We start from the raw sequence: 21,305 nt of genomic DNA, 5'->3' as shown, positions 1-21,305 counted from the left end.
TAAGAGGCAACACAAACCTCTGGCCCCTTTAGCATGGTAGGCACAACCTTAGCCAAGCTAGTCTTTCTAATGGCCATGGTTGAAAGTCCATTCTAATTGTGGTGGGACGTGACACACACTAATCCAGGGCACTATGTGAACAGTTCCAATTATCATCTATATCATCACAAATTTATTTTGCCTGGGATTCTTAAAAGTACCAAAGACAAAATATAAAGTAAAACACTAAAATCATGCAAGCATGTACCATAAAAACTGTAAAACCTTTTTAAAACAATACCATAAAAGAATATGAGTTAAAATCCGTACAGTCAAAGTATTTCATAAGCTCAACAAGAGAAGCTTGGAGCTTTACAAATACAGACTTAGGGGTCGATTACGATCCCATTCAGAAGGGCTCTGAATCGGATTTGGGTTTGCCGAATCTGACACAAAGCCATTGTTTCCGACCAAATCATGCCCAGTTCCGAACGACCGATTACGATGCCCATAACTATTAGGGCTGACCTAATCAGTTCCAAAAGATATTTGTACAGATCGAGCTTTTCAGAGCCGATTCGTACAGCTCTATGGACTTAGGGTTCCAAGCGAGCCATTGCGATGACAGATTCGGACAGCCGTTCCGATTCAGGTTTGCTGGAAACAAAACGACTGTCAGAATCTGTCTTTGGGGGCCCATAGCAGGCTCCCCTTCACCTGGGGTCTTCCTAATGCTGCCCGTAGGGGAACCCATGGGTCCCCCTTTTCAGACCATGCACAGTGTGGCACGCACCATGGGGTGCCTGCCACAGTGTGCACGATTTTCCCCAGCCACCCCTTGCTTCAATGGGAGCATGTGTTCTCGATCTGGACACAGGCTTGCATTGAAGTCAGTGGGAGTCCGACTGAATCGTATCTGGAAGCATCCAGATGCATCCAAATCACTCGGTTGAACTCCACTGATTCAAGTAGTCTGGAAAGCATTCCGGAACTGATTCGGTCGGAAGCTTTCCGGACGAGATCGCAATCGGCTCCTAAGTCCATATGTTCACAAAGTGCGAGTGCAAGAGGGAAGTGAGAACTCTAGGGGGACCCTGAACTTTCTTGGTGTAAAGCAATACATCTTAATCCATGGATTTACAAAGTTCTGGTGCATAAAAGGGGAAAAAGCCTCTAAAAGAGCCTTAGCTTTCTTAATGGCAATATACAGTCTTGGGCCACAGTGACACGGGGTACGAATAGAGCGGGCGAGCGGGGTCACTAGGAACCCCCTGCACTACCGCGATTTCAGGCTCCGCAATAGACTTGAGAGACATGCTCCTAGTTCTCAACATCACCAGGAGATATCGAGAGACAACAAAGACAGTGCTTTGTCTTGTGTCATATATCAAAATGCGGAGGGCCTCAACATGTTTTCTCACCCCTAATATTTGGCATACTGGGAAAATCCATTTTTTCGTCCCCTTAACATAAGAAGGACAAAAATATAACACATGTTCCACAGTTTTCTTGCTAGAACCACAGGTGGGACATTCCCACTGATCTTTTTCCTGAGAACGGCCCAAGCTTGAGGTTAAGGAAAACAAGGGAGGGTGGCAAAACGAAACTGAAGATAAAGTTTCCTGGCTCCCACAGGTTCAATCTCATCAAGGAACCGCTCCTCCTTAAACTCATTCTTCACCACAAGGAAGGCATCAGACAAGGGGCGAAAAGGATTGTGACTTCATTAGATCCAAATTATACTGGCCGTATTTTGCTTTCATTGTATTAGATTTTCCTACATTGACCCAATGTTCAATTTTCTCAGTGTGTCTCTAACATTCCTTATCCACGGAATTTTACCAATTATCAAATTTCAGCCTCAGCTTAACCTTCACTTGAATGGCAGGGCCAAATATTTATAGGTATATAAATCCGGAAGAATATCATAGGCCAGGTCTAAGCTCCTATTATAAGGCCTCCACCTCAAACAGAATACCTTATTTTTTTTCCAAAATTACTTTAAACTAATAATCCTTTTCCCCAAACATGTTTTTTTTTAGTAGACATAAATATACATTTCACAGCGTGGATAGTATGTAGATGGCTTGCCAAAAGTACACGTTTCCCCGGCTGTGCTCAAGCACAGTACGCCTAATACAGAATTCAGGGACATATTTATCAAAGGTTTTGCTGCGCCCTGGTGCTAGGAAAGTGGACGCAGGCCAACGCAAATCTTAGAATGAGATTTACCAAGCCATGCAAGGCACACCTTTCGTGGCTTTGCGTGACATGGTAAATCTGATGTAATGCAAGGCAGCGCATGGTTGAACACCCACGCTCCACCCATGGAACATCCCCAGGAGTGGGTGTTCCCATGCACCCACCCAGGGATTTTGGCACATTCCCAGATTTACCATGAGTGGTAGATCTAGGAAAGTGTCAAAATGCTATGCCTTTCCAGTGAAGGAGTAACAAGGATAAATATCTTTATTTATTTTCATTGTTTCCCTGTTTCATGTTTACTGCAAGAGGAAAAAGCCTCAGAGGATTGTTTTTGTGCAGGAAGGTGTGCCTTCCTGCTCATAAACCATCCCATCTCCAATGTAGGCACCCTTGTACCATGGTGCAAAGGTGCCTGTGTTGGTGCTAAGCAGCACAAAGAGCGCCAGGGCAAGGAGAGGATAGGAATGTGCCATATAATGCTGTGCTCCTTTGCATGGCATTTGATAAATCTGGCACACTGTGTTCACCTATCAGTGGTAAACACACTATTTTTAAAACCAAGCTCGTCATGACTGTGAGGGTTGATTGTTGACTTCACTTGATGCCTGTACATTATCACTAACTAGTTTAAGTCATTAATAAGGTGATATTCCAATACAACCAGGGAGATATGGGGAACAGATCCATTTTGCATAACACAGCACATTCATCCAATGTTTGTGCCGGTGGATCCACCGTGATTACCACCAGCTAGTGCAGAGACAGAATATCGAGTAAAAAATACAGAGGTGCCCAAATATCGAGTCATTAATATCGTGGTTCAGAAATATCACCAGCAAGAATATTGTGGTCAAGAATATTGACTTAAGATAAGTAACATCGCTTGAAAAAATATCGAAGTGTTTAATATCGTTTGCAAAAATATAGTTGTTAAAAATATCGTTTTTTAATTAATGTTATGTATTTTAGTATATATTTTATATGTATGTGATGTTTGTTTATTCTATAAGAATTGTTTGTATTTTTAATATATGTGTTACATTTTTAATAGTTATTATTAATATTTTTACATTTTGCGTTTTTAGTTCCGTAGCGGGTTGTGGGTTTGTAGGGGAATAGGGTGGGGAGTAATTTAATTAAATTTTTGATTATTTTTATTTATGAATATTTGTTTAATTGAGATGTTATAGTCTTAAATGTGCAAAGTAATTTATTATTAATTCATTCATAATTGGTTGTTAATTAGTTTTAATTAATTAATTGGTGATTATATATGGTAATTGTGTAATTATTTTAGGTGTGTGTTGTGGTGTTTATAGGTGTGAAAGGTGGGAAGTAATTTCTTTTTATTATATTTATGAATTAATAATTGGTTGTTAATTAAATTTAAGTAATTAATTATGGTAGTTGTGTAAGTAATTTTAGGTGTGTATCGTGGTGTTTATGGGTGTAAAGGGTGGGAAGTTATTTATTTTTAATTTATGAATTAATAATTGGTTGTTAATTAATTTGAATTAATTATTTGCAAATTAATTATGGTAATTGTGTAATTAATTTTGGGTGTGTGTTTTCGAGTTTATAAGTCTAAAGGGTGGAAAGGGTGGGAAGTAATTTATTTTTCATTGATGAATTAATAATTGGTTGTTAATTAAATTTAAATAATTACTAGGTAATTAATTATGGTAATTTTGTAATTCATTGTAGGTGTGTCTTGTGGTGGTTATGGGAGTAAAGGGTGGGAAGTAATTTTTGTTTAGTGAATTATTATATAGTTGTTAATGTAAATTATTTGATTTTTTGGGTGTAATTGTTTATTTTTTTGTGTGTTGTTTTTACTTTTAAAGAGGTAAAGGGTGGGTACTAAATACATTTTAATTATTTAATTATTAGTTCCTAATAATAATAGTTCCATGTTTTAATTGTGTTTTATCATTTTATAGTTTAATTTAGGTGTTTGTTGTGGATATTATAGTGTGTGTAGTCAATTAATGTTTATTAGTTTTTTAATTAATATTTATTTAATTTATTATTCATTATGTTAATTAGATCAATAATTATAATAAAAAATGTTGAAGTGTTTTGTTATTGGTGTGGTGTTATAGGGTAGGAAATAACATAAATACATTTATGTTTTAAGATTCTTTTGTTTGTAAATAGTTTCTAGTTTAAATTAATTATTTTTTATAAATGTATTTATTGTTTTATTTTATATATTTGTAGGTTTTTGTTATATGTAATCAATATATAATATGTGTCCTTTTTATATGTTTAATATATTTAATTTTTTCTTTTTAAATAGTGTTTATTTATTTGTATGATTTAACATTTTTGTAAAAAATATTGCTTTTTTTAACTGTTTGAGTGTGAATAGTAATTTTTGTTTCTCGGCTGTCTAACACTTTTCCTAATGTTGCACTCACTGGAATGAGAACAGTAGTTTTTACCTCTCCAGTATCCAGTACCTTCCCTACTATTGCATTCATTGTAGTGGAAATAGTAATTTTTACCCCTCCCCTATCCAGCACTTTCCCTACTGTTGCACTCACCAAAGTGGGAATAGTAATTTTTACCCCTCCACTATCCAGCATTTGCACACACTGGAGTTGGAATAGTAATTTTTACCTCTTTGCTATCCAACACTTTCCCTACTGTTGCACTCTCTGGAGTGGGAACAGTGATCTTTACCCCTTTGCTATCCAACACTTTCCCTGCTGTTGCACTCACTGGAGTAGGAATAAAAATGTTTAGCCCTCCGCTATCCAACACTTATCCTACTGTTCCATTCAGTGGAGTGTGAATAGTAATTTTTACCCCTCTGCTATCCAACACTTTCTGTATTGTTGCATTCTTTGGAGTGGGAATAGTAATTTTTGCCCCTCTGCTATCCAACACTTTCCCTACCGTTGCATTCACTGGAGTGGGAATAGTGAATTTTACCCCTCCGCTATTCAAATACTTTCTCTACTGTTGCACTCACTGGAGTGGGAATAGTAATTTTTGCCCCTACGCTTTCCAGCACTTTCCCTACTGTTGCACTCAATGGAGTTGGAATAGTAGTTTTTACCTCTCCGCTGTACAACACTTTCCCTACTGTTGCACTCTCTGGAGTAGTAATAGTAATCTTTACCTCTTCGCTATCCAACACTTTCCCTACTGTTGCACTCAGCAGAGTGGGAATAAAAAATGTTAACTCTCCAATACCCAGCACTTTCCCTACTTTTGCACTCACTGAAGTGGGAATAGTACATTTTACCTCTCCGCTATACAGCAGTTTCCCTACTGTAGCAGTCACTGGAGTGGGTATAGTAATTTTTACCCATCCGCTATCCAACACTTTACCTACTGTTGAACTCAATGGAGTTGGAATAGTAAATTTTAATTCCTCCGCTATTCAACACTTACCCGACTTTTGCCCTCACTGGAGTGGGAATAGTTATTTTTACCCCTTTGCTATCCAACACTTTCCCTACTGTTGCACTGATTGTATTGTGAAATTTAAGTTTAAATATTTTTCCAATAGTTTAATATTTTAATTTATTATACATTTTAGTTTTTTTATATTTTGAATCATTAATATATATTGTATTTTTTATATTATTTTAAACTTTTAACACAAATTAAAAATAATAGTTTATTAATTGTTTTAAAGTAAATATATAAGTATACATTATTATGTTTGTATGTTTATTTTTTTATTAAATGTATTTGTTATATTTTATTAAAATGTACATTAAATGCATTTTATTGTGTTAATATTATATTTAATATTTAATGCATTTAATATATATTATTTTACTTTATATTTATGTTAAAGTCAATAGTTTATACATCTATATTTTTTACATCAATATTTTTGAGTCAATATTTTTTTACATACCTGTTTAAGTATAGCAGTCGATATTTTTGTTGTCTATATTTTTTATTAAATATTTTTAACATCTATAATTTTTACATCGATTGTGTCAGTGAACCCTACCATCCTGCAGAGTCCACTGGTGCGTCCATCGATCTAACAGCGACCACATTAGAAGCCATGCTTACCATCTGCAGATGTTGTATATGGGAAGAATATCCAGGGTCTTTCCTGGTAGCTTGACAACAACTGTCCGGCTGCGTTGTACACACACCGCACTCCAGCCATGAACATGTTGGGGGAAGTTGTACGTAGAATTAGTTCAGATCTGGAAACACCTGGAAACAATAGAATTGTTAGAAGTGGACTCAACCTTTTGTGCACTGAGTATTGAAGGTGTCTGAAAGTGGGCCAGTTGGGATATTAGCTGAAGTCTATTACATCACATCAACTACCCCAAATGCATCCTATCATTGCATGTGGAGGATGAGGCAATGTTTTGGGACAATTTGAAAGAGGAGTGTGTATCTAGGGACTGTACAGTGTTCTGTTTTGACTGTTTTGTTATGATGTGCCTTGTTGTGCGGTAATTGTGTTATTATGTTGGTTTGTGTACGTTATGTGTTATGTTCTGTTGCTTACTTTATGTGTATTAGTAAATACTGCTACCTTTCATCAAAAAACAGCAGGATGTCCCTTTAAAGTTCCTCTGCCCCTTCCTGCACAAAATCACAATCCCCACAATGCAGGCACCCGTGCAAAATGATGCAAGGGTGCCTGCGCTGGCACATGGCACCAATTGTGCGCTAGCGCAGGGGAAAGCACTCAAATGAGTTGTATTGTTGTTAATATGACACATTACTGTGCTTTTAAAATTATGCAGCTCAGCGCAGCAAAATGGCTTGTGGTGCTGCACTGCATCATTTTGTTGTAAACCAGAACCTTTAAGCATCTCTGAAGACCATGGGGCATATGTACGAGGAAGTTGCAGGGTAAGGCGTTAGCCGTCATGACTTAATGCCTCACTCCGCCACTTCAGAAATGCAAGGCTGCACCATTTTTACAAGGATATGGTGTAGGCTTGCGTTTCCCCCTGCGCTGGCGCTACACTGCTAAGTGGGTGCACTGAGAAGCGTCTCATCGCTGCTTTCAACACTTCTCATAAATGAGGCCCAGAGATGCATAGAGAGCCCTTCAGTCCCTCTGAGAAAAACTGCCTAGAACTATGTTATTCTGTATATACCAAGGTAGGTACAGTTGCTTCAAGAGACCCTGAGGTCTGAGGAAGCAGCACACATAGAAAGAGGAGAAGTAAAGATATTTCTCCTCCTTGAGTAATGCAAGGCAGACATTTGTGAAGCATTGCGTTACTCTAGATTTATCAAGTCACTCAGGGACATGCAAGGTGGCCTTGCATTGCTTGATAAATCTGATTTAGTAGTTGCGTCGCACTTACGCCCCCTTGCGTGATGCAAGGGCTCGCAACCCAATGACAAACCTGCCCCTCAGTGTCTGATTGAGCTCACGCACTATGGACTAATAACACTCGACAGCTCCTTACCTGCTTTCGTCACACGGAAGCGTGTATCCAACAAGCCCTGCTGCAGCGAGCAGGGACATGGCAAGAGGCCAGTGTTCCAGAATGTAGGTGGTGGCTGGGCGTTGTACCACTCCATACACTTCAGCCTGTAGTTGACTGATGCACCGTTGTTATCAAGCTTATAAATCCACAGGCCTCGTAAATCTGCCAATACAAAGTTTGAAAACAGAAATTAGGTTCAAAATAGTTAGAAATAAATCCATGTATTTTAGTTTAATTTGTAAAAAGATATAAAAGCTTAAAACTGAGGTATTGGGAACCTCCATGCCTGCTCCCAAAATCAGCTTCTTGGACCTCAACAAGTGTGTCCACCTCCGGATTAGCAAACAGTTTGCGTGTCAAGAGGGCATCTTTACCTGTGCATCTGAATCTGCAATGTGGTGCATGCATACTGGCAGATGTGTTGCCGCACTGGTGTATAATAATAATTCACATTTGTAAAGTGCGAACAATTACCCGTAAGGGTCTCTAGGCGCTGGGGGCCGCCGGGAAGTTTAAGCAAGCTATTGCCCAGAGTCACATGGTGCTGGGCTAATCTGCCGCCGGCGATCGAACCGTGATCCCCAGATTCCGGAGGCAGTCACCCTGGCCGTGGCGCCACACCCTCATGCTAATGAGCAAGCACTCACTATGCAAAGGTACAGACAGCATACAGGTTATTACAGAAGGGGCTGCACAGGTGTCCGCACTGTTTCTGAAGTGCCCCAGGAGTGGAGCTTCTTTAATACAACTTTTGGGCTTAAAAATGGGAATTACATCAGAAAAAAATGGATGTGGTCTAAAGGCTAGAGTGGTCGACTTCTAAGCTGGCGAACCGGGTTCGAGTCTCGGCAGTGAGCTCAACATCCTGTGATTCTGGGCAAATCACTTAATCTCCCTGAGCCTTTCAAAATGAATGTGTCCGTCTGTAACGCAACTGGTGCTCGTGTAAAGCGCTCTGATACCTTCGGGTAGAGTTCACGCTATATAAAACAACACAAAAAAACATAATCTAGTTTGGTGTTACTGGTTCCAATGGTAATACCACATTTGTCAGGATGCTCTCGGGGACAAACATGCAATCCTGAGGTATTCCTGTATTCCCAAAATTACTGACAGGCACGGTGTTTGTATTTCTGGATCAGGAATGCCAATGGATGTATGTGCTCTGGGGCCCTGATTGGTGAAACAGGTGAAAATGCACATTTCCAACAGTAAACATGCACAACATATGAGATAAATTTGGTTAAAGTTAAACTTTGGAAAACATGTGATTTTAATGTTAATTTTTACACATAAGCTCCATTTCAGTTGCAAGGGAGTTTTCTAGCAACCTACCTCGATTCCCTGTCCATAATGCATACAAAGTACAGTTTTCTCTGCACTGACTAGAGTACCTGTGTTAAATCCAACATAGTTTGAGGGTCGGTACTTTTCTGCTGCAGTCTTCTTTGTTAGGTCATCGTTTTTGAGGAACCCGTCTGCCTTCCCACTGAAAGAAAGAAGAGACAAGGCCAAAATGTGTTGAGATCAAATTTTTTCTCATGTGAAATAACACTACACAGCAGGAGTGGAGGTGGTCACACAAGGGAGTAGCCAGACAATGCCCCCATTCTGAAACAAAACTCAAATGACACCGAAACAGTAAGACCGACACTTCCTAGATTAGTTCTCTTCACCTGCATGTCCTCCAATCTACCTATTTATCCTCCCATCCTTCCATCCATCCGTCTATTGTTTGATCCTTCATGCCAGCCTTTCATTGTTCCAACAGTCCATTGGCTTTCCTTCCATTCATTGATCCCCTATATTATTCATCCATCCTTTCATTCATACATCTGCCTTTTCACCTTTCCAACCAGCTATCCATCCATCCTTTTATCATTCTTCCATCCAATGGCAATTCCCCTCACAAATCAATCATCCATACATTTTCACGTGTCCCTCTATTTGTGCTAACAGCCTTTTATCGAATCTTCCTTTCACCCATCCAGCTTTTCACCCTTCCTTCATTAATTGATACTTTCCCCCACCATCCAACCCTTCATCTTTCCAACCATTCATTCTTGCAACCTTCCTTTGTTGTTTTCACCCTTCATTTAATTTCCCCTTTCACCTCACCTTCCTTTGTTTCATATTATCTTCCTTATTTATTTCCTTCCTTTTGCCCTTTCACCCTTCACACCTTCTTCCATCCCATTCTCAAACTTATTTTTCAATCCTATCTTCTCCATTAATCTCTCCCCTACAAACACACTCTGGTTGCTGGTTATTGTGTCCGTTATATATTCAGATTTTCATATTGTTATTCTCTCTCCTGAATTTGCCTCAAATCGCAGCTCTTGACCTTCACCTCTCAGCTCCACTCTACTCTTCTCCCAGATCATTTTCTGAGCTTTTGCATGCAGGCCCACAGACAGAAGAGGCTAAATAAAAAATAAATCAATATTTATTGAGACCCGGATCACAGGCCTACGCCACTGTTGACTTCGCTTGGAGGCAGGACATTACCTCGAATAGCCAATGAGCGCATTTGTCTCAGCGAGGCTGGCCACGTCCCAGTTCATGCCGCCATCTTGGAACAGGATCAGAACGTAGGAGGCGATCCCATCAGTCGTCAGCACTGCCTGGAAGGTGTTTGTCTAGAAACAGATCAGTGTTTAATTAGAAGGAGTGGCGTAGCTTCAAGCACACAACGTTAGAGATGCCCAGCATAGCTCTGCCCTAAAGAGTTGCTTAACTTTTGAAATGTGCAATGATTTTTTCTCAGTTGCTTTATCTTAAGCATAGTTACCTAGGAGATATTAAATGGTCTCTGCATGTCTTTAAAACTTCTTTCAGACTCTTGTCAGGAGCAACCATTGTATTAGCTACAGTGCTTAATTTGTGCCCACTGGTTGCCTGTGCTGAGTTAGCGTCATAACTTATTTTTGGGGACCTACTTATGTTTCACCCTCAGACATGCATGCCAAAAAATAAACAGGAAAGGGAAAAAAAGGGAGAAAGAAGAAGGGAGGTAAAGGACAACAGTCATAAATGGAGAACTTAAGTATGGAAAAGAAAGAAGGAATACAACGGAACCCGCAAGACTGGTCTAAAGAGACAGGAAGTGTATGGTGGTGGAAGAAAGAGGCATGAGGATTAATGAAAGCGAGGAAGCTTTGATATTCATCAGATGCGCAGATGTCGGTGTCGGTGGTGGTCTCATAAGAAGATAATTGGGCCTCAGTACTTTAAAAAATATATATATTTACAAAGTTAAGTGCTGCCTAGGGACTTACAAATTGCCTTTGTTTTAATATGCTTTCTGTTTGGGTCTTTTGTGGTGGTGTTCTCCTCTGTATTCATACGGATTTTAAGGATTCTTCTGTGTATGGTTAACCTTTTTTTCAAACATACTTCTTTATAAACGTATTATTGTCAATTTTTCTGAATTTCCCGTATATGTGACTCATATTTTATTTAGTCAGCCATTTTACTTTCGCTACAACATTTGGCTGGTGTCTAAATGCATGGCATGACCTCTAACACCACTTAATTGTGCCCGTCTTTCGTCTGAGGTGGATCTCAGCATTTCTCTGTGTATTAGGCCACAGGCAGCCCTAGAGAAAGGAAGTTTAGGGGGAGACCATTTCTAACAGGTAGCAAATTTACTTCCTCATTTTCAGTTGCACACTTGCAAAGCCATAGTATCTCCTCGAACCTCTGTTCTTTGTATTGACAATCTGAGACTGTTCTGCCCTGGACTCTCCATTTAACAGTGCACAGACACTTTTGATGTGGTCTCTCGACCCTACCCCCCCAAAGGACATGTGCCCTTCTCTGGAGTTTTACCACCTGATCGAATGGCAAACTTCAAAACCTGGTTGCGCCACACAATATTTTGGCCAAGAAACAATCACCGGCTTGAAATAGCCTTCTGCCTTCGCTACGCGTTATAAGGTCCCTACTCCTGACAGTGGCCTTTTTTTTGTGTTTGGCAGGCCTTCGTCCGTTCAGCCAGAGCTGCAGAAGTATGTACTACGCTGCTCTGATGGACCACAGTCCACCGTATTTAGAGATCTCGGTCAGCTCGGTGAGATCACGGTGCGTTCAGAGGCACTGCAGCCTCAGTGGCTACTCTAGAGGCACTGAAGATCTACTTTTTGCACATCTTGTTCAGCACTCTGGTCAAATGTTTTCATCAGCAGAGCCTTCACCAATGGAAACATAATAGTTTGGCTGACTCTAAGTAGAGAGGGCGAAGTAGGTGTTAGGGGGACGGGGTACTCTAGTGAGTTTGTGGTGGACTACTTTGTCCACCAAGTTCTAAAGAAGGCTCATAATCTTACTTCAATACCCTACTAAGGGTTTCACCTCAGAACTCTTTGTCCTTCCTGACCCCTTTATGTTTCCCTTTTCCTTTGCTTTGATCTCTTGTTACTCCATTTTCACAATGTGTCTGTTTCTTTTTTCAGATCTTAACCTAAATTGAGAACTACCAAGTGGACTATAGCGTTACTCTGTCAGAAACCCTTCATTTTGCCATTTTTGCTCCATTCCCCCCTCCATGAACCTCTTTCTGCCCTGAGGGCCTCATCTCCCAGTGCTGTGTATTCTTTTAAGGGGAAAGGACCACACAGGCTCCTTACCCAAGCTGTTATTGGCCCCAGGGACCCCATCACCCAGGTCCTGCATTTCTAAAAGGTGGGTGCCCACCCAGGGTACCCAGCATACTCTTGTTGGGGCCCCCCCGAGGAGCCCCAGGGCCCTGCTGACCCCTACCAGTCCCGGCATGTAGCAAGAGTCACCATTGCTCCCACTCAGAGAGGCCACCTATTTATTAATGCTGCTCCCTCCGATTGGGAGCAATATTTTGATCTGTTTCCCTGCCCACTTCAATGCGTGCAGGGGAACACATCAAAAGTCTGCTCCCAGAGGTTGGGAGCATTTGTAAAGCTCCCACCACTGAGAGCGGAGTTGGTGTTTGCTCCCGCTTGTCAGGAAATTAAAAATACTCCTGTCAAGCTTGAGCAAACACATGCTTCCCTGCCTTTGCTGGTGTGGGCGGGGCAACTGGTATGGCCCAGGGTGGCCTCCTCGGGACATAGCTAGTGAGCCAGTTCCAGGTGAAGGGGTCCACAGGGTTATTAATCGGTCAGGGATGGGGTCGTGTGACCCCATTCCTTAAAGTCATCAACCCAGGGGTGGGCTCCAAGGTCCTTTAATGGCCTGGGGAGCAGGGCTGCACGGCCCTTATCCCCATTTTCTTAAACTTTAGCCCTGGGGTGGGCTCACCTGGACTGTTTGAGGCTCTAGGAGAGGGGGCAACCCAGCACTCTCACCATTTTTTTAAATTTCATCCCCAGGGTGGGCTCCCTAAGTCCCCCTGTGCATTACAACAATTTTGGCCTAGCCGCCATTTATATCTGGTCTAAACCTCTCGCCCATGGAATCACTCAGAGCCCTTCTTTCAACCACCTCTTTTTCAACCATTTCACCGTTCTTGATTCTTCGTGAATTACCACTTTTGAGATACACTTATTTATTTCTAAAGGTGACACACAGTTTATCAAGCTGTAGAAGTCTGCATGACAGCCTGTCGGTCTGTTGGCAATCTGTGATTCAGTCTGACTAACTTATAGCAATGTGATTGACTCCACAGTATTTAACACTGGGGAATATAAGCCGCTCAAATCAGCAAACTACTGGGCTCTCTGCCTTGGTACTTTCCAAGCCATAGTTTTGAGTCCTTGGGTTAAAAAAATACTTAGAGACCAACATGATGACAGTTTTACTTTCCAGTAACACACTAAGCCACTTCCAAAGCCATTCTGTATTCAAATCAGATTCATTAGAGGTGTTCTTTCCTTGCTCTCAGTCCCTTCTCAGTGTATATACTTGAACAATCATTTCAGCAAGACTAAACATAGCCACAAATATATTTTTTAGGCCAACCAATGACATCACACTATCCTGATTTTGGCCTAGTTACATGTCCACCCATAGAACACAGGATTCTTCTGTAGGGCAAAGGCATTTGAGAACAACTTGCACATACTTGTGGCTCTATTTATGCGTGGATGTATTGACAAAATGTGGTCATGCCTTTGTGCATCCTTTTACTCATAGTCACTATTACCCCATAGCACTCAATGCTGCAGGTAAATAAAACTCACTTTTCAGAATTTGAGGACAGACACAAATAATAATGCTTGAGGGTTTTGACAGGCTCTTCTATGACCCAATCCCACCCTGAAAATGGTTGAATTGAGTGGTTTACTCTTGTCAAGGGTAGGAGTAAATCCCTTTCATTGGCGGCAAGAGGGAACATCCAAAAATGGATAAGGGTGTCTGACTCTGTTGCATGTTTTTCCAGACTAATTTCATGCATCTCTAAGATCTTAAATCGTGGCGCAAAAACGTCCTATTGGCTGGTGTAATGCTTTGTGCAAATTTCCATTTCCTTGCTTGTAATATGAATATTTGAATGTGAGCTTCTGATTTCAAAAATACAAACAGCCTATATTTAAAATCATAATAATTTCAGATATATCAGATCGACAGAAGATTCTAGAATAAAATGAAAAAACCTAATACATATTCATGCTTGATAACACCATTACACCAGCATCAGGTCCTCAACCGGCCCAGTGCTTACCTGAGTGTCCTTAGGCTTGGCAGGGAATGGTGGGGCACTGTCCCACGTGACCTTGAGGGTCCACTTAGCTGTGTATGAGGTCTTCATGTACTTCCGGATCTTTGCCGAGACGTCTTGAACTAGAGGGTTCGGTTCTGAGTTCAGAGTGGTATACTCCTGTGGATTTTAGAATCAAAAATGACATCCTTCTGTGAGTGTTTGTAAGTCTAATGAGTATGCAACAATATAAACCAAGCAGATGGTGCACAAACAAGGTGAATACCCTCCTGCTACTTTAAATTGTAGGCCAACTTAATGCTCCACATTTGGGTTTGCACTTCAAAGGTATACAGATGTCTCATTAGGCACTCCCATTGAGTTGGTCATCAAATTGAAACATCACAGATTTGTGCCTAGGACAGTAATTATGCAGATTTTTAAGTAAAATTCATGTATCCAACATTATTCTCGCTGTAAGACAGAGAATTTAAACCTGACCTGGCATCAACATTTTTAGCACTACTTGAGACATAAAGCAGGTGCAGAATTTAGGATTTGCATAAAGCTGTTTGTAAAAACTACTACTGATAATAGTAGCCTGCTGCCAAGGGCTATACTGGTTGTTAAAGACCCTGAACCTGAGCTATCAACCAGAGCCACAGGCACCTACTGTCCATAGAGGCGAAACCCACTGAGGAGATACTTGTCATTGTAGTGTAACTGCTATTGAGTGGCAGGTTCTACATTCAGTGGTGGACTGTTTCTGTAGGTAAGATGCAGCTTAGGGTTGGAGGCAAGATTCTGGAGTGCAGCTATACCCAGGGCAGGGGCCACACTCCCCTACTTGCCCTTGGAGAACAGGGGTTAGAGCACAGATGCCAGAAATAGAGAGAAGGAGAGTGCCTACTGCATTTTCCATTTGAAGATAGATTAATTGTCATTGGCGACTGTAGCTCAAAGCCTTGAGGCACAAGGTTTGCTATGACAAACTGCAAGTAAATACATTCTTCCTATGTCAGAGGTCCTATGCTGGGGTATTCCCTGTCATTACATTGACCCAGTTGACCAAGAACTCTTACGCAATGTACATCGTGACGACTCTGCTGCTGAGGGAGGGATGTAATATAAATCACCCTGTAAGTAGTCTACCTTATACCCCCTCCCCCTCAATCCATCTATGGGATGAATGTTTTCTATATTTTCCTTCCCTGTAAAACTAACCTGATAAAATGTAGATCCAACATTTTTGGAGAAATCTATGTTATCCCAAAACACAGCAACCATTGGCACAGTGCTTTTAGAAGTGAATCCTTCCGAAGGGGGGTTTACGTAGGAGAAGATACCATTGTCAGAGGACGGGAATATGATCTGCCCATTGTCTGTAAACTGAAAAAGAAGGACATTGGTTACTCACAACAGTAACACCACGACCATGGGATAGAGTTCGTCAGGTGTGGAAATGAGGCTGCTTGAATTCAAACACAGTGAGGAAATACTAGTTTGCACCACAAAAGAGAAAACAATTGCTTTATAAATTTGTGATTTGAAAGGTCATGGCATTATCTCACAGATCTTGGATCAATTCATTAATGGATCAGTGGTCAGTGAAGTGGAAGCAAACACAGCATAAAATATAATAGAAAGATGGTGACCACAAAATGTTGCTCATGTTAATGGGGAGTAATGGAATCGCAGAGTTGGAGATGGCCTAAAAACTATACTATCACAACAAAGGCTCCATCTCTGAGTCTTAGCTAGTCCCTCCTGTCGTGCTTTCTAGAACATTTACAAAATATCCCTTTTGACAGGCATTCCATAGGTTTCATCCTAAAACCAATCTGCATTCTCAAAAATTGTTACGCTATGAAAAACTCTCAGCTTCTCTCCGTCAATCTATTGACCTTTGTCATAAAGCCCCTATAATGAGCTGGAATCCTCTCCTAAAATCCTTCAACTAATACTTCAGATAATATGTGAACAAATGTTATTCAAAACTATCTGTACATAAATACTGGTAAACAAAAATTGCCCAAAGTGACAATTGTTAGATAAACATGGCATTTCACACCCACACCTGCGTTGAGTAGAGTGCATGCTTTAGCTCTCCGTCCACTGTTACAAATGGTCCTTAACCCCTTTACCGCGGAGGAAATTCCGCCGTGGTGTGGCGGTTTTAAAGAGTGGGCGGGGCCTTTCGGCCAACGGACGTGCTTAGCACTAGCCAGGTAGTGCTCGCGACGGCCGTTGGCCGACAGAAGCAGCGAACAGGTTAATATGCTAGAAAGCATCTTGAACATCTTGAGAAATACATTATACATGGACAACAATGCTCAAAATAAAATTAGATGCAAATCGAGTAACCAAGGCCTCGTAAATATCGTCCCCTTTAACTCAGTAAAAAGGGCATGCGATGAGTGTTGCTGGGGGCATTCTTTTTGACATTGCCCCAGATTTCCAAGAGCCGTCAGGGAGGCACAACGAGAAGAAATCTTTATTTCTCCCTCTTTTTCCTGCCGCACACATAGAAAGAGGAAAAAGCCTTTTTGTGGTTGTTTTCCTGCACAAATAATCATCCCCGCAATGCAGGCACCCTTGCAGCGTGATGCAAAGGTGCCTGCGTTGGTGCAGAGTAGCCCATTGAGCGCCGGTGAAGGAGAAAAGGACAGGAATGCACTGTATCTGATAAATGGCACATTCCTGCCCTTTTCTTTTGCGTTCGGGCAGTGCCGCAGGAAGGCCTGTCGCTTCCCTACAGCTTCCGTACGGCAAAACCTCATAAATGAGGCCCACTATGTTTAGCTCCTTGGTGAGGCAAATTGTCACATACCAAATCATCTTATCATTTTATCAGGATCACCAATGGGAAAGAAAACTGTCTGACATTATGGTAAATCAACAAACAACATGAAGTTAAATTCAGATATCACTGAACAGCAATGTAGTGAAATCATTTGATACACCTCAGCAAGAGGTATCCATTTTTCTTTTTATGTATAAAAATATTGTGGGCCTCATTTATGAGGTTTTGCCATAGGGCAGCGCTGCAGGCCTTCCTGCTGCCCTGCCCTACAGCAAAAGAAAATGGTAGGACTGCACCGTAGCTATGAGATACGACGAATTCCTGTCCTTTACCCCTGCACCGGGGCACAATGGGCTGCCATGCACCAACGTGGACACCTTTGCACCCTGGGGCAAGGGTGCTTGCATTGCAGGGATGATTGTTTTTGTGCATGAAGGAATCCTTTCTGCACAAAAACAATCACAAGAGGCAGAAAACTGTGTTAAAGAGAACGATATTTACGAGGCAGGATTAAGACAACAAAAGTGGCTTAGTGCTGCCTGGTAGATCTGGAGCAGGCTCATGCGCCACCGAAATGTCACAAAAAGTGACACACTGGTGGCTCAGGGGGCCTCATAAATGAGGCCCTGTGTATTTAGGTCAAAGTCGTGGCACACAAAACATTGATCACCCAACAACAGCATTTTTTCAACATCTATTTTGAATGGGAATTGGAGGAAGCTAACAACAGGGAAAGATAACACTGGTGAACCATATTACCATAGCAGACGAGCATTCCTCAGTATTGGACAAGTTCCATAAGTGTCGAGCAAGGCATTAATATCCTCTTTTTTTAGTACAGGCACAGAGTATTTTTATACTACAACAGAATGATATTTATTGTAGCGCAGGTGTTGGGCGGGTAAGTACTACACTCAGAGGGTCATAGATGACATCTACCTTTAACCTGTTGAAGGCTTTTCAAGTCAGTAAGAGAGCAGAAACACATCAAAGCCACAGTCAACACCTCTTAGTCAAGGAAGTTGTGTGCTTTTAAAAAATTCGTCACAATACTTGCATCTACTAGAAAATGAATGCCCTGCGATGGGGTGCGTCCGCAAATTTCATATCACAAGATTCATTCCCACAATAACATGGGTAAGTGACAGATTTCAATGCATACTGTTTGATGACACTATGTAGTGTGGGACCAAATAAACTCAGAGGACTGATGAATAGTCTACAATAAATGTCACTGTTTCTCTAAATAAAGTAGGCCACTATGAAATAAATGCTAAATATTCTCACAATTCTGATGTAAATCCCTCCACACAGACTTACTTTAAGAGTCAAGGGACATTATGCAGTGGGAAAAACTCTGCAAATCAGCTCTCAAGTAAAACTTGGTTCACCATGGTGCTGGGATTTTCAGAAAAGTCAAACGACACTCATTTGTGCTTTTATGACTTTTTTGTCAATGATTTTAATGTTTCTGCTCTCACATCACAACTGTTATCCATTTCTTCCTAACATACTGATGTAATACCTAAACCATACAGTTACGCTACAATCCATTCCTTCATAATATACTCATGTAGTAAATGAAGCATGCAGTTAGGATACATTCTATTCCTTCATAACATACCAAGTCATACATAAAACATAAAGTTAGGTTACAATTCATTTTTCCATACATACTCATGTAGCACATGAAGCATACAGTTAAGTTACAGTTCATTCCTTTGTAGCATACTGAGGTTATACATGTTGAATACAGTTAATTTACAGTAGATTCCTACATAGCAAACTGAGGTCATTTATGAAACATACATTTAGGTTATAATACATTCCTGACTGTTGCTGCGAATATCAAGTCCCGAATAGCGGCAAGACAGAATATATTTGCAATAATATCGAGGGACAAAATATCTAAAGGTAAGTGCACAGAAAGAGGTAAGGATTTAATTTTCTTAACTGCACATCTACATACCTTGAAAAAAAAAGAATATATATTATTTATGTATATATATATATATTCACTGAAAAAACCATAGGTTTCACACATGTTATAGTTAGCTGGACATTTTACTGATAAAAAACCAATGAAATTCCCCCGTTATAGTTACTGTAGGCAACTATAACTCACGCGACCGTAATCCTCTGCTGATGCTAATACTGTATTTAGACACTTATTTGCCCATGTCTTCTTCCATTAAATTTTAGCTATACATATATTACAAATATTTTTTTTTCATAAAGACACATATGTCATCAGCAGAGGATTACGGTCGCGTGAGTTATAGTTGCCTACAGTAACTATAACGGGGGAATTTCATTGGTTTTTTATCAGTAAAATGTCCAGCTAACTATAACATGTGTGAAACCTATGGTTTTTTCAGTGAATTTGCAAGGTTTTTTAAATGCTAATTCCTAACTATAACGTGTGTGAAACCTATGGTTTTTTCAGTGAATTTGTACGGTTTTTTAAATGCTAAGTTACTTTACGCCATTTGTGGCGTGCGCGCCCACTTAACACAGTTCGTTCCGTGCGCGCACGGTGCGCTTCGCGCACCGTGCGTGCACAGTGAGCACGCGGTGCGCTTCGCGCACCGCGTGCCCACGTTACGCTAGATGGGCCATGAACGCACGATGCGCTTCGCTCACCGTGCGCACATGGAGGTCATATGATGATCATCGTTGTGACAGGTAAAATATATGTTTTGTTTATCTCTGATGAGCCATGCTCAAAAGGTGCCCTGCGGGCACCTTTTGCACACGGGGTGGGGAGAATGTGGATATTTTTTTTTTTTTTTATTATTGCTTACCGTACGCGTACGGTAAGCGTAATCGGCGAAATTTTCGAAAAAATAAAACTTGCCTTTTTTCACTTGGGTGATCGTTGGGGACTCCCTCGACATGGCTAGGTGCTTGGGAGCTGTGTAAACAGCCCCTTTACATGATTTGCACTTTGTTTTTCAACACCCTGTCAGAGTGCGAGAGAGAAAATGGCGGCCGCCGCTTCCTGGTTTCGACCGATTCGAATGTTTACTAAGATCTAAGGGCCAATCAGAATCGCGCTCGCGCACGCCACCGTACGCGTACGGTAAGCGCACCGTAAGCGCACCGTAAGCTGGCTCAGATATATATATTGATTTAAAGGCTATTTTCTCAGAATCTACTGAACAGATTTACACCAAACCTACAAAAGGCACTTCCTTGACCTGAGGACTACCTCTCTGCCAAATTTCAAGTAATTCTGTTCAGCCGTTCGGGCTGTAGCTGTGTCTAAAGGTCCTATGGAAAAATGCATGGGAAAAACGCGTTTTGGGACCCCCTTTTATCTCAGCCCCCGCTAGACGAATCCCCCCGAGACTTTCAGGGTAGGAGCGGAGCGTAGCGCCCCACCTATTTTGAAAAATTCGCGAGGATTCGTCAACCGGCGCCAAAGTTATTCAAAATAGAATGTTGCGGATTTCCTATGGAAACGTGGTCCTAACTATAACTACCTACTGGCGACCGCCAGTAGGTAATATATATATATATATATATATATATATATATATATATATATATATATATATATATATATATATATATATATATTATCTACTGGCGGTCGCCAGTAGATAGTTATAGTTAGGACCGAGTTTCCATAGGAAATCTCAAAATTCTATTTTGAATAACTTTGGCGCCGATTGACGAATCCTCGCGAAATTTTCAAAACTACTGGGGCGCTCCGCTCCGCTCCTACCCTGAAAGTCTCGGGGTGATTCGTCAAGCGGGGGCCGAGAAAAAGAGGGGGTCCCAAAACGCGTTTTCCCCATGGATTTTTCCATAGGGACTTTAGTCGCAACTACAGCGGGTGAACAGAATTACGTGAAATTTGGCAGAGAGGTAGCCATAAGGTCCATGAAGTGCCTTTTGCAGGTTTGGTGTAAATCTGTTCAGTATTTCCAGAGAAAATAGCATTTAAATCAATATATATATCTGTACGCGCGCAGCGTGCACGCTGGGTGCGCGCACCTTGCCGTGCGCGAGTGCAATTCTGATTGGTTGTTAGATCTTAGTAAACATTCCAATCGGTCGAAACCAGGAAGTGTCGGCTGCCATTTTGTCTCTCGCACTCTGAGGGGGTGAAAAACAAATGTGGAGAACGTGAAAAGGGGGCAGGGTGGACAGCTCCTGACCCCCTAGCCGTGGTCAGGGGCTCCCAGAAGGACCCCCAAGGGCCAAAAAACAATTTATTTATTTTTTGAAAAATCGCCGAGTGCGCGCACCCTGCGCGCACCAC

General features: G+C 41.2%; 1 protein-coding gene across 1 annotated transcript in view; it reads right to left on the bottom strand.

The window, feature by feature from the left end:
• The window catches only part of LOC146788618 (uncharacterized), a 192,113-nt gene that overhangs the window by 112,783 nt on the left and 58,025 nt on the right, over window positions 1-21,305 (bottom strand). The window contains 6 exon segments of the mRNA XM_085633186.1: window positions 6,226-6,375; window positions 7,599-7,781; window positions 9,014-9,108; window positions 10,128-10,258; window positions 14,257-14,412; window positions 15,457-15,621. Coding sequence (XP_085489312.1) covers window positions 6,226-6,375; window positions 7,599-7,781; window positions 9,014-9,108; window positions 10,128-10,258; window positions 14,257-14,412; window positions 15,457-15,621 — 880 coding nt within the window.

This window comes from Triturus cristatus, chromosome 11 (assembly GCF_964204655.1).
Source record: "Triturus cristatus chromosome 11, aTriCri1.1, whole genome shotgun sequence".
NCBI lineage: Eukaryota > Metazoa > Chordata > Amphibia > Caudata > Salamandridae > Triturus > Triturus cristatus.
Note: the sequence above shows the minus strand (reverse complement) of the source record. Positions and strands in the feature narration are given on the sequence as shown.